At 47.2% G+C, this 13,401-nt stretch overlaps 1 protein-coding gene across 1 annotated transcript; it reads right to left on the bottom strand.

Annotated features, from left to right (window-relative positions):
• Positions 1–540: 540 nt before the first annotated feature.
• LOC126524237 (uncharacterized) lies at positions 541–10,879 on the bottom strand. The gene is made up of 4 exons (XM_072286939.1): positions 10,801–10,879; positions 6,632–6,795; positions 6,222–6,301; positions 541–544 (listed from the first exon to the last, which is right to left on the bottom strand). Exons 1-4 carry the CDS (start codon positions 10,877–10,879, stop codon positions 541–543), a joined length of 327 nt encoding a protein of 108 aa, XP_072143040.1.
• Positions 10,880–13,401: the final 2,522 nt, after the last annotated feature.

Here is a 13,401-nt window from a genome sequence, read left to right as displayed (position 1 = left end):
CAAGCGGTCGTTTGTTCGCGACGAAAACTGCTGTCGTTTACGTCACGAGTCGTTGCGAGGGCCGATGTAGCAGCTCGTAGCGGACGACCCAGAGAGCGGGAGCGATGCATCAAAACATCGCCATCGCCATGCCCTGCACCTTGGTTACAGTCAACTAGAAGCAGTATTATAGTACACTGTACCCTGGTGACATGCTGCGTCGTCACGTCACGACACGGTGCGGCGCTTTGACGGATGTAACTTCTCTGAGCTTGCTTGCTGAACGTGCGTCGTTAGTTACTTTAGATTGTGACGTACAATCTTTCTTTACCGATAAACGGCTAACTCTAGACCCGAGAAGAGGCTGTAAAACAATCGGTGACGTCACGGCACGTCGGGGCGCAACATCGCCACTCGTCATTCCCTATTGCACATTTTCTGGCTAACCTAGCCTCCTCCTCCTTTCGCGGTAAACAGTGGCCGTCTGGCTATTGCAGAAACGTAATTCTCTGAACTAACTTAACATTGCTGCTTATTGCTTTATAACCGCGAATTTTCGCTCTAGCTGCAGGTGACCGAAGATGTGACAGCGTGTCGCACAGTTCACGCGCAGCTGAAGATTATGCACGATTGAGTCACAGCTGGGCAGCTTATCCCGATAACCCCACTGTCGATGTGAGCTTACCTCGACACCTCGACACTCGCTTTGTCGTCAGGCAACACGTTGCGAAGGGGCCCGCATCAAGTCTTTCGTATGTATGCACCTCTATCTGTTCACATATACACGTCAAAGCAGACTGCGCAATCACAGAGCTGTAGAAGCTCCGACCGTTCCCCTCTTTACAAAAGTAGACAGCCCTTTGTATTTTTTTATGTTTAAACAATACGATTGACAATCGCACTTCGTCACTTAGCGCTGCAGACCAGAGGGACTTTATCAATGACAGATGGAACCTAGTCACGTGGGCACTTTCAAAGTCCTTTAAACCAAAAATCAAGAGAAGACGCGCGCTGACACATGGGCGCATCAAAGGAGGCCTAGTCGAAGGAAGCACTCAGTCAAGGAAGTTCGCGTTTGTTCTTTGAAACCTCAAGGAAATACTGTTGAACCTAGAGGGCATCCAACAGAGGAATAGAAAATTGGTTATAATACGGAAGTTTAATTTTTACCTGTTAAAATTTAAACAAGTTTCACTGTTTTATAGAAGTTTCTAAGCACAAACACTCGTGACACCCGCGATCTCCATCACGAATGCGCAGGTACAAAAGTGCCGGCACGGCCTGTTGCCATCAGCAACATCGATGCAAGATGGGTGCCACGTGCGATTTGGTTGTCGTCTGCTACGCCTCGAAGTGTCGTCGTTCTTTTTTTTTTTCTTTTATTGCGAAAGCAATACTGCTCGCACTTTCGGCCCATCGGTGGTCGTGGCGCCTCCTTACACAGCTGCGCGTCACGTGACCATGTGACGTCACGCCAGACCGAGAGACGGGGCCCCAGCTCGCGGCATCGATGGTGGAGGCGAAGCCTTGCGCGCCGGTGCTGCGGCGCTATCGAGAGAGGGCACTCGCTGGTGTGACGTCACGCTAGGAGGATAAATGGGGCTACAGCTCGACTCCTCGCAGTGGTCGGCGCGCTGCCTTGCGCTATGTCGGATGATGTATAGTAACAAAGGGCAACCATGTCCACGCCATCAGCCGAACCAAGGCGCAGCCAAGGGTATTGCTTTCGCAATCTTCCAGGCTTAACCAAGCTAAGCCTTCAGCCAATTTTTTTTTCTTGTCCGCGCGTCGTTATCTCATTTCGTTCCTCGTCACTTTTTCGTCTCAGCATACGTTGTGGTTTCCGTTAGAAGCTTCAGCGGATACCATCTGGAGACCGTGTAGCACTGACACATATCACTTGAATTAATGTTCATTTGAAAGCTATAGGCTCGTTAACTTCAAAGGGCCTTTGGCACGCGGTCTGGGGTCACAAGCGTGCTGTTCGGACATGAATCATTTTACGGCGGCATCTACGCGAATGCGACGAGTGGCGCCTAGCATCGTCTTTCTAGCGCGTCGCATTCATGTAAACGGCGGTAATGAGCTAGGAAGGCGAACCACATCGATGCGACAGGATAGGGTAGTTCGATAACTAAATTCGAGGCACGTGCATTGAAACGCTGGCGCAGAGCGTTGAGGGAGAGAGACGGCTGCCGCCATGTGCCCTCCTCCACTCGCGAGAGAAACGAAAATCGCCGGAAACACTCGCAGCTTGCTTCGGACGAAGGGGGAATGCGCCGCATGCAAACGCTGTAGCATAGTAATTACCATGATGCGCTAAAGTTTGAGATAGGCTATGCGTATACACTATAGCATTCATAGATATCCAGCTATTGGTCAGAAAAAAATAAATAAACGCACGAGTTTTCTCTCTTATCCCTGTCGGCCTCTCTTTTCGGTTCTCCTTTCCCTTGGCTACTCCTTCTGTAGATAAACTTTTACCTAGTCGCTCTGTAAATATAGTTACCTTCTTTACTCCACCCTGTCTGCATGCACGTCATTTTACTCCCCTAACCCCCATCTGCCCACATGCTGCTGACCACCGTTCAGCTGATCGGCAGACTGGACTAGACAGTTACAGTGAGGTTGGTAGTAATTTCCTTCCCTTCCGTTCTCCTTACTTATTTACTTATGTCAATTATTATTATTATTATTGTTATTATTATTATTATTACTACTATTAATGGAAACATAGAAAACTCAAAGGAAACAGTGAGGGAGCAAGCTGACAACTGCCAACGAGAGGTGCACAGCGCCTGCTCACTCTTTCCGGAGGAGGGAATGAAAAAGAGGAGAAGAAGATGGGAAACAAAGAAATAGAAAAGAAAATAGGAAAAAAAAATACAAATGACAAAGACACGGACAAAGAAAGTATAGGAACACGGAAGAAAATTTCTATAAACGGAAGGCCAAGTCAGTTTTCCGCAAGAAACTTAGCAAGGTTCTATGGACCTGGACGCGTTGAGCAACACTACCTCTCGGAAACAGGCAATCATCAAGGGTCGCACACTTAAGTCCAATCAGTCCATATACCTTAATTAGCAGTGCACGTTGTGTGACGAATGCGGAACACTCCAATATAAGGTGTTCAAGTGTCTTGTAGGAGTCGAGTCACTGGGCGTACACGACGGACTGTCCACACGTCCTTGACGATACAAACGTTCGCGCACCAACACAGAGCCAACTTTTATTTCAATAAACAACCGACAACAACCGGTGTTGCTCTTGCCGTACACATCAGACCCTTCCGGTGTGGATTCACTTCTACACTCTAAGAAAAATCCCGGGTAAAACGGGAGTAACGGGGCAGCTAGTCAAAGGGCGCTTTCTTCCCTCAAGGGACTAACTGCATGACTGTGCGTGCTGTGTGCAAATTTCGGAGAGGAAGTGTTCAGTCCCTCGTCGGAAAGAGAGCAACGGGAGGACGAACAAAAACAGTTACTTCCCATGCGATTCACTGTTTTCGTCCGTGTCGCGGAGTGATGCGGCAGAAACGGTATTGTCTATAAATCGTGTATAGTTCGAAGTTCGTACATTGTCTATTGAACTACATGCGAAGCAGCACTTTGGCTCGCCGTGAAAAAAATTGCGCGAAAGTTAAAAGCTGGAATGTGAAGAGCCATGCCCTTCGTGCGGACATCATAAGTGAGCGATACACATTAAACGCGTAAGTCATTGATAGACTGCTAAATTTTACTGATGAATAGTACCTTAGTTCCTTATGTTCCAAGGAGATTACGAACTTAACTGAAGCGATGTGTAGCTCAAACGGGACACACTAAGCGACAGAGAAATTGTCCTTCTTTGCCGTCTTGGGTGCCCCGTTTGAGCTCGCTACACGTATACATCGCGTAGTGCCTCAGTTTGAATCACCCTAAGAATACTAGGGCAGATTTCTTTTCGCACTCGCTTATGATTGCAAGTACACTCAACGTTAGACTCTCCCCGCACAGCGTACACAAAATGCCGAGTCGCTTTTATACTGCATGCCGCACCTGAGTGCCGAAGCTCAACTTGTCTCAATGTCCTGCCCCGTCAAGCGATCATACAAAGAATACACCAGCAGTTTGCCATCTTCATTTGGGGTTCCGTTTGGGAGCGCTCTAGTCGCACTAATTTGTTCAGAACAGTGAAAAGTGGAGGCCTAGGGTTGGTTCATCTCTTTTTAAGACAAGTCGTGTCGAGATTTTTGTTCCTACGTGATCAGAAAGATACATTCTTGTGCACAGTCCTTCAAAGACGTTTGAGCAACGCGTTGCCTCAATTCGTTGTGTCCTCCGATTACAGCACAGGACCTAGGCTCAGAGGCTTCCTGCGAGAAGTCGTATTGGCCTTTGACTTCCTACATACGCGCTTTTCATTGAACTACCTTGCATCTGTTAAACGCAAAAGACTGTACAAAGATTTACTTGATGTATCATTGCCTGTGCCTGTCTATCGTTCTATGTACCGCGTTGAATCCAGAGGAAGAAACGTGCTCAAGCGAGTGAAGCGGATGCCGATACGGTCATCCGCAAAAACCTTTTTCTTCCATTTACACAGTGGAACGCTCCCAGTGAAGCCATGGCTAAGAGAAAGGGGAATATTTGTGCCGTGGTCTGTAAACTGCTCAAGATGCAGGCAACCAGAGACGATTGAGCATATCTTTCTTGATTGTTCAGATGCAATGTTCTTGTGGGACATCCTACAAAGAACGTTGAAAAAGGAATTACCGATAACACCGTACGGCATCCGCTTCTTGCCAACTGAGAACGCAGATATGCCATGTGACATGTTCATGGCAATATGTTTACATAGCCTGTGGAAAACAAGAATGGATGAGCGTCATGAGAGGCTTGTTATTCATCCTGCGAGAGAGCATTTCATTGAAAGCGTGCTATATCTGCGTGAAGCTTATAAAACGAGAACAGAACCACCCGAATGGATGCATATATTGGATGAACTAGCGGTAATCAAGTGTTTTTAACTATTTGCAAGGGCCCAAGACGGTCATTGCTTTTACCATTATGAAGTGTATCTGTTTATGCCGTATGTGTACGTCGAAGACCGGCAATAAAGAAAAAAAAAAATCTGCCGTAGTGCAGTGCTTAGAGTACCTGACTTGTGAGCGCGATGACATGAGTTCGAATCCTACTTACGTCCACTTTTTTTTCTTTATTTTTTAGCTTAGTGACTTTTTTATCAGGGTATAAATGCATAATTTCTTCAATTCCACCTTTGCGGAGCATCGAAATTATGACCGTTACTCCCTTGACGAACATCGGAAAAGAGCAACTGTTAATCTTCGGATGAGTAACGGCATGGGGAGTAACAGTTGAGTTGAGTTGAGTTGAGTTGTTGTAGGCTACTGGTGGGATTAGTCCTGCAGTTGCTGCCGGCAATTGCTCCACCGTAGCGACACTTAAAATAAATAAATCACATAATCAGACACAGACCTCACAATTACAAATGGTCACTCCTCAGTTCACCATGTGGAGGCCAACTCCGTGTCCTGTAGGTAACTTAAAGAAAGGCGAGAGACCTCCTTCCTACACAACCGGTTCCCGTGCGGGAAAACAATGTCCTGAAGAGAACTGTGAGGAACTCCTGTCATCTTGAGGGACCCGAATAACACCCTCCTTTCCGCGTTATACACAGTACAGCACATTAGGTAATGTTTTATGTCACCGCACACACCACACGTTGAACATAATGGTGATAACGCCAGGCCAGTCTTATACATCCACGCAGGGGTACGAGCAGAGCCCGTGCGAATGCGGAGCAGTAAGGTGGCTTGGTTTCTTTTGAGACCCTTGATCACACATGGCTTGTGAGGTGAGCTCCACAAAGAACTGAAGTGGCACAACACAGCTTCTCTGAAGGGTCTGTTGTCCTCTTGAGGCACTCTTCTCAATGGATTCCCGGACAGCACTCTATGGGCGAGGCTGTCCGCCATCTCGTTGCCTATGATACCTATGTGCGAGGGCACCCATTGGAAACGTATGGAGAAGCCTTTGATATGGAGATTGTGCACCAAGCGTAGGGAGCTAAGACATAAGGCATCAGTAGGGAACCCGTGCTTTAACCTTTGAAGGGAAGATTTTGAATCCGTAAGAATGACAGCAGCTTGAGGTGTACAAAACCGTAGTTTCTTTAGAGCTGCCTCGTTGGCAACGCTTTCGGCCGTTGTGGAGGACACGACTGCAGTGAAGCGAACAGACCAATCATACTTCAAAGAGGGAATGTGAAAAGCAGCTACACTAGATCCTTTGACCTTGTCCACAGAGCCATCAGTAAAGATTTGAAGATGACGTGCATATTCAGTCTCAAGATGCTCCAGTACCAGCGATCGCGTTGCCGCCAGAGGAGAACTCCGCTTAGCGCGTACGTGAGGAATTGTCAACGAACAATCGAGGCTCGCGAATGACCAAGGTGGTTTCAACTTCTTAGTTCGACCTCTAGCGTCAAGACCCAGGTAACCAAGAGTATTTAGTGCCAGGTACGCTCGGGACTCGGATCTCTTTCGAAGGCGCTGTGGAAGAGCTCGGCCGGCTGCCGTCTGTTTGAGGCGGCCAATTTGCATCAATGACCTTTGTGAAGCGACTAGGCTAAGAGGTCTCGATAGAGATTCATAAAGTACTGCATTGTTAGGAGCAGTCTGCGGAACGCCAAGAGCCCTTCTTAGGCCCTTTCTGTGCAAAATCTCAAGTCGTTCCAGCTGTGATATCGAGGGGGAAATTAAAGGGAGCTGATACATTATTCGACTCGTCACTAGTGCATCGTGCAACCTGATCACTGAAAAAGGGTGATTTCCCCATTGCTCATTTGCAACTCTACGGATCACATTGAGACGCGAAGATATCGATGTCACAACCGAGTCCACAGCTCGTCGCCACAGTAGGCGGTAGTCAATAATGACACCCAAAAAGCGCTTGTGTTTCAATTGTCGAAGGCAAGACTGATCAAGGTCTATCTTCGGCCGCGCATGCCTTCTTCCTCTACCTGGAAACATGATGAAGCCAGATTTTTCCACCGAGAGAGTCAACCCAACACCTTGAAAGTAATTTTGAACTGAAAGTAATGCCTGTCGAGCTATCAGAGCTAAACGCTTGTGTTGATATCCGGTTAACCAAAGAAAATGTCGTCCGCGTATATCGACATATGGACATGCCTGCAATGTTTTTGCACTTCAGCGGGAAGACCAGCCATTACTACGTTAAAGAGCGTTGGGGAAAGAACACTTCCCTGAGGTACACCTCGCGATACCGCCCTTTCGGTGCTTGGGGTACTTCCTAACCGCACTTGAATTTTACGATCACTGATAAATGAGTGAATTAATCGCAGAAGATAGCCCTGTACGCCCATGGCCTGCGAACTATTTAGTATTGAGCTCTGAAGGACGCTATCATAAGCCTTTGATACGTCTAGGAAAATAACTAGTGTTGAAAGGCCAAAAGCTCTATGATGTTCAATATGGCTTATCAAGTCCAAGACGCTATCTTGCGCGCTTAAACCTTTTCGGAATCCAGTAATGCATGTTGGCAGAGCCCTTCTATCTTCGAGCCACCAAGATAAACGCTTACTTGCCAGCTTCTCCATGAGCTTAGCCACGCACGACGTCAGTGATACAGGACGATACGAGGCCAAGTCTGTCATTTCTTTGCCGGGCTTCAGCACTGGGACAACACAAGCCACCTTCGATGAATGAGTGACGTCGCCAGTCTCCCACACTCGATTGAGATAGCTTAGGAGCATCTTCCGGTGTCCCAGAGGTAGGTTCTGCATCATCTGGTTGGTAATGCCATCAGGACCTGGTGCACATCAACGCCGCAGGCTGCTGAGTGCTGTCTGTAGCTCTCGAAGTCTAAACGGGGCGTCCATCACAGACGTAGATGTTGCAGGCAGAGCGCAGGGATGAATTCCTGAACTTGCATTTACAAATGCATCTGGAAATTACTCTGCCAAGCACACGAGAGGTTTCTGCTTGCGCAGTGCAAGCGCTTCGAAAGGTTTTCTAGGACGAGAATCACCAACAAGACTGCCAATGATTCGCCAAATTCTCGTCATCGGTGAGAAAACCGTCGAGCTAGCGCAGAAGGACGCCCACTGCGACCTACAGAGCTTGTTCGTATGGCGTCGAATGGCAGAGTTACACCTATTGAAGGTCGTCTTCAAGGATCTGTCTTCCTTCTTCCGCATCAGTTGTCGCTCCGCCCTTCTGCGCGCTGCGCAAAGGTTCCTGAGTTTTAAATCCGTAGTCGGAAAATGATTACGCAACTTGACCGCCGTAGTAGCAGCCATCTTACCAGAAATCATTTTGTCTATCACATCACCAGAAACATATGCAAGTTGCTCCCTGTATTTGTCCCAATTAACAACATGGCTAATTTTAGAGCCGCGCATATGGAAGTCGGCAGTAAACACTAAAATTGGATAGTGATCACTTCCCATGCGGTCAGGTGCAGTTGACCACTTCACGCGGGCGTCAGATGAATGCAAGGTTAGGTCTATAGATGTGGCTGAAGCTGGAGGCCGGAAGAAAGTGGGACTTCCGTCATTGGCCACGCACAGGTCCAAATTGTCGATAAGTTCTACAAGTTTGCGTCCGCGGGAATCTGTGTTCCTGTCACCCCAGACAGAGTGATGGGCGTTGAAGTCCCCGCAGATAATTCGGGGCGCTGGGCAACGGTCACAAAGCTGCTGGAGAAACAAGTCCATTGCTACCTTCTTCCGCGGAGACACGTATACGGATGCAACAGAATGAGTTCGGAAGCCAAGCCGTATCCTCAAAGCCGCTACCTCAATACTATCGGTGCAAAGGTCAGTGACGTTCAAAGCCACATGAGGGATTTCTGTTCGTATGTAAAGGGCGGCACTTCCCGCGGGAAATGACTATGCTGCAATTCTTATGGGCGACATATCCAGTCAAAGATCTCCCGCTTGGTAGGCCAGCCTCCGAGAGGGCCAATACTGGAAAACATGTATCTTTCAGAAATATATTAAGTTCTGCTAATCGGCTTATAATCCCAGCGCAGTTCCACTGCATAATAAACGGCACTTTTCGGTGATTTTTAGTTGCACGAGGTTGAAGAAGACTAGCCATATTATAAGGTAAAGGGCGCTGCGAATGTGGTAATCATGGACTCAAAGGAAAGAACAAGCTGTAGAAAGTTCTTCAGGGTGCCAGTCTGTATCGCTTGAACATATGAGTCAAACAAAACTCGCAGAAGGTCGGACAAGTCCTGATTTTTCAGCTCCTTATTTTGCTGTACGCACTGCCTCACAACTTCAACAAAAGTTGCGGACTGGGGCCCACTCTTGGCCACTGCAGCTGGTTTCTGCGTCTCTTTTGAGGCAAGGGAATGTCCTCCTTGTCTTCGAGTCTGGCTGTGATCTGGTCGCTGAGAAACTTGGACACTTTTGCTGCAGCAGATCGAACAACCGACTCACCCACAGAGGACTTTGCCGTCTTGCTAGGCTCAGGTCGCTCACTGACGTTGCTTGTTACCACCCTACGAACTTCCGACTCTAACGCCGGGAACTCGTCACTTCCAGTTATCCGCTTCTCAGTAGGTTGTGGTTTGGGACCACTAATGAAGGACACTCGGCGGTGTAAGGCGCTTACACGGAAGGGGCAGCCACCGAAACTCGCTGGATGGTCACCACCACAATTAGCGCAAGCAAAATCTGCCTTGCAGGCTTTGTAATCGTGGGCGCCACCGCATCGTTTGCAACGTTGATCTTTGATGCAAACTTTGGCTACATGCTCAAAGCGTTGGTACCTAAAGCATCGGGGAGGAGGCTCAACGAATTCTTTGACTGCATGCTTGGTAAAACCGAGGTCAGTATTTTCGGGGCGCTCGGTGTTGGGAGCAAACGTTATCACAACAGAGCTAGTAGGTTTCGCTGCCCATTCTTTTTCTTGAGTCTCCACCCGGCGCATCAGACGTTTCACGTGCAGAACACCTTGCGGTTTCAAGTAGTGAAGAAGTGAACAGTTCATCCCCTCGCACTTACGCCCTAAGGAGAGGAATGGCTGTGGCAGATCAGTTCCTTCCCTAAAGGAGTAATTTCAATACCTCATTTCCTCCTTTTCTTCTTAGAGTGTATAAACAGCAGCAAGATACACCAATGCAACAAGTAAAAGCAATTTCTTTGCATTTCTGGCATATACACGGTCCGTATAAACGCGTTCATGCATTTACGAGCAAATGGACGACCATGGACATTCCGTATAATTACTTGGATATCGGTGGCTCACTACTTTATACCCTGTGTAACCAAGAGCAACGCGACCCCCATCGCAGCACGCCTTAGGCCAGCCCCCGCGACTAGTAATGGTTGTTTGTAAGATAGATGAATAAAGGAAGGGGAGGAAAATCGCTACTGACCGCAGTAGTTGTCTAGCGCAGTCTGCTGACACCTAAACCTCGGTCAGCAGTGAAGGAGGGAGAGGGTACTAAAAGTAAAATGACAGGGAAAGAGTTTAGAATAAAGAAGCGCTATATATTTACATATCGATGTGAGCTACGACAACAGTGAAGACAGGCCCAACTCGTGTAGTGATTCGCGGGGACGCATCTGGAGACAACTGCGGCGCCATGTCACGGGTTGCTGTCAGACGACGAGTGACGTGTTTGTTCGCATGTTCTTCTGCGGCAGAGTAGGTAGCCACTGCAAAAGTTGCGGGATTCAAAATATCCTGTACAGGTGGAGTGAACGACCACTGGCGCACCACTTCCGATGTTGACCCCGAGTAACCCAGAATGGAGCTCGTCTCGGTCGCCGAACTCAACAGACAGGTCCGCACTGTTTTGTCGGCACCGCTCTTGTGAGGTGAACAGCAGTCACTGTGGCGCGACATGGCCTCCGCGGCCATCGTAACTATCTCGCTCATCAGTGGACATCTGAAATGTTCCGTGAGTACGTATATGAGAGAGGAAAGTTATACGCAACATGATAGAATACACTAGAAAATAAATAAATACACTACATGCAATACATCTATATAGATATGTGTGTGTGTGTGAAGTGATTGTTCTGCAGCATCGGGCCCGCTACGCAGCAGAGAGGCTCGGCCTTTCTGTACCGACGTGGGAGCGGCCCGCTATGTGCATGCTAACGCGCGTTCCGAAGCACGAAAATAAAGTTTTGCCATACCATTTCCTTCACAGCACGTGGCTGCTTCAAAATATTGGGCTATATTTCTTTAACGCGCCTATATAGCCTGGGAACCGCCTTCTTGGAAACGTGGAGGCGGCTGCTGCTACTGCTGCTGCTGCTGCTGTATGCATTGAAACCGCAAACTGTGCCTAAATATAATCAGTGCCTTAAACATTTATTAAGGAGAGATGTGGGTGGAAAATTGAATTTTTCATTTGCCAAAGATTTAATTGTTTAATGTTCAAAATTAAGCTTCAACATTGTTTTCATCCGTTTAAAAATCAGGAATTTCTCCACCTAGAAGAAGAAGAATATTTCTAGTGGAGGCATGCGAGCCGTAGGGGCTTCATTTTTAATGCGAATAGCATTCTTTGCATACTTCAGGCGCCTGCCTGCCTTCCTGTCTGCTGCCCTGCAGGGCTGTACATATTGTATATATTGTTTATTCGTTGTTAAAGTGTATATAGCGCCGACTTTGTTGTTCATTTAGAACTGAGGTTAAACAGCACGAATAAAACAAGGACACAAGGAAACAAATACCACAGACAAGCGCTGACTGCCAACTGGAAATTTATTTGAAATTCACCAGCCATCTATACCTTATTCAGCAAGGCATGCGCGCACCCATTCGCAAAAACATCTGCAAATCACCAACATCATAATCGTTCATCCAAAAATGTTATTTCTTTTCCCGACAAGGCAAGAGAGGGAGTGCTTACACATTTATCTCCTTTTTTGGCGATGAGGTTGAGTCATAACTACTTGTCAGTCACGTTCCTTGAGCTACTACCTGAGAAGACGCATCACGCCACCGGAAATCATAGGCCTTTTTGGTTTCGTAGAACCTTCTTGGGGACACGCAAAAAGGATGTGCAAATTACTGAAGTCTGAAAAATGGCGCCAAATACGACTATACAATTATTGGCTGAAAGTACTCGTTGAAGAAAGAATAGACCCCTGCAAGAAGGACCGAACGCTGCGCGAGTACAAGAGACTTGCCGGGCAATCTACAGAGTTCCTGTGGCAACGAAGCAGGATCTTCTTACCGAAGCCGTGCGCTGGGATCATCAGTGCCAACGTAGTCACCACGCTTGGGGAGGCTGCAATTCCAGACCAACTTAGGAAGACCCTGGAAAAAGGCCCAAAATACAGCTTTGAGCCAAAGCTTACTGCTCCATAGCTCCTAGCCATGGGTAGAAGCATGGGAGACAGAGCTGAGGATCAAGACCATGAACGAGTTGTCGGGGAAGCTGTGAACTGCGTCCTAAAGCACGCACCGTGTGGGAAATTCCTCCCATAAAGAAAATTGTAAAGAACCTAAAGAATGATGCGCTTGTAGTACTACAGGCAGATAAAGAAGGCGGTTTTGTTGTTCTGCCAAAAAAACCTTATGAACGAAAAATCCAAGCAAGCTATTATGAAGAATTTCAAAGCTGTTTCTTTCGACCCGAATAAGCAAAAGGCCGCCCTGAAGCTACTCAAAGACTTGCACCTAGACTCGTTACGGTAACTTGTGATCAAAGCGGAGACGGAGTTCCTTGATGTTTGCTTCACTTGCGAAACCCACAAGCCTGAATACCCTTTTAGGGTTATTGCGTCTGAGAAGACGTCATGGCAATGTTATGTAGGAAAAGTTCTGCAAGGCCATCTCAAGAAGTTGCAGATAAATGACCCTTTCCTGGTAAGGAGCTCTGAAGAAGTGATCTTGGCGATAAATGAAGACCAGGGGACTGCACTAACCGCATTTTCAATAGATGTAGAGGACTTATATTATTCTGTGCCGCGAGATAGTTTGATGTGCGCTGTGCGCGATAGGATAGATTTTGGAGAAGTTAACTTTCGAAATTCTGTAGGTGTCAACAGCGACAATTTTGTAACGCTTTTAGACTTTTATCTTCATTCAACTGCTGTTAATTATGATGACCAATTCTACATCTAACGCACTGGCATCTGTATAGGATCAGCCATATCCCCCATTTTATGCGACATTTTTTTGTCCGCGGTTGATAATGTAATTTCTGCTAAGTTGGTGGATACGCCTGTAACGCGAGTGTTTAGAAATACTGACGACTACTTAATTGTTATGAAGAAAGATACCTGCATGCATTTTCATAACGCGGTCGAAGAAATTTTGGACTTGTTCATCAACTCATCGGTTCACGTATGAATTGCCAATTAACAACCGTATTCAGTTTCTAAATACTAACCTCTGTTTTTCATTGGAGGAGCATGTATGCT

The sequence above is a fragment of the Dermacentor andersoni genome, chromosome 3, assembly GCF_023375885.2.
Source record: "Dermacentor andersoni chromosome 3, qqDerAnde1_hic_scaffold, whole genome shotgun sequence".
Classification (NCBI taxonomy): Eukaryota; Metazoa; Arthropoda; class Arachnida; order Ixodida; family Ixodidae; genus Dermacentor; species Dermacentor andersoni.
This window is presented reverse-complemented; position numbering and strand designations above follow the sequence as displayed.

What these genes read in the sequence shown, in the direction of transcription:
- LOC126524237 (XM_072286939.1), bottom strand. Translation starts at nt 10,879, where the DNA reads ATGGCCGCGGAGGCCATGTCGCGCCACAGTGACTGCTGTTCACCTCAC. An exon ending in CGACAAAACAGTGCGGACCT is followed by an intron (nt 6,796 to 10,800) that starts GTCTGTTGAGTT and finishes ACCCTTTTTCAG; the next exon opens with TGATCAGGTTGCACGATGCA. An exon ending in CTAACAATGCAGTACTTTAT is followed by an intron (nt 6,302 to 6,631) that starts GAATCTCTATCG and finishes CGTCATCTTCAA; the next exon opens with ATCTTTACTGATGGCTCTGT.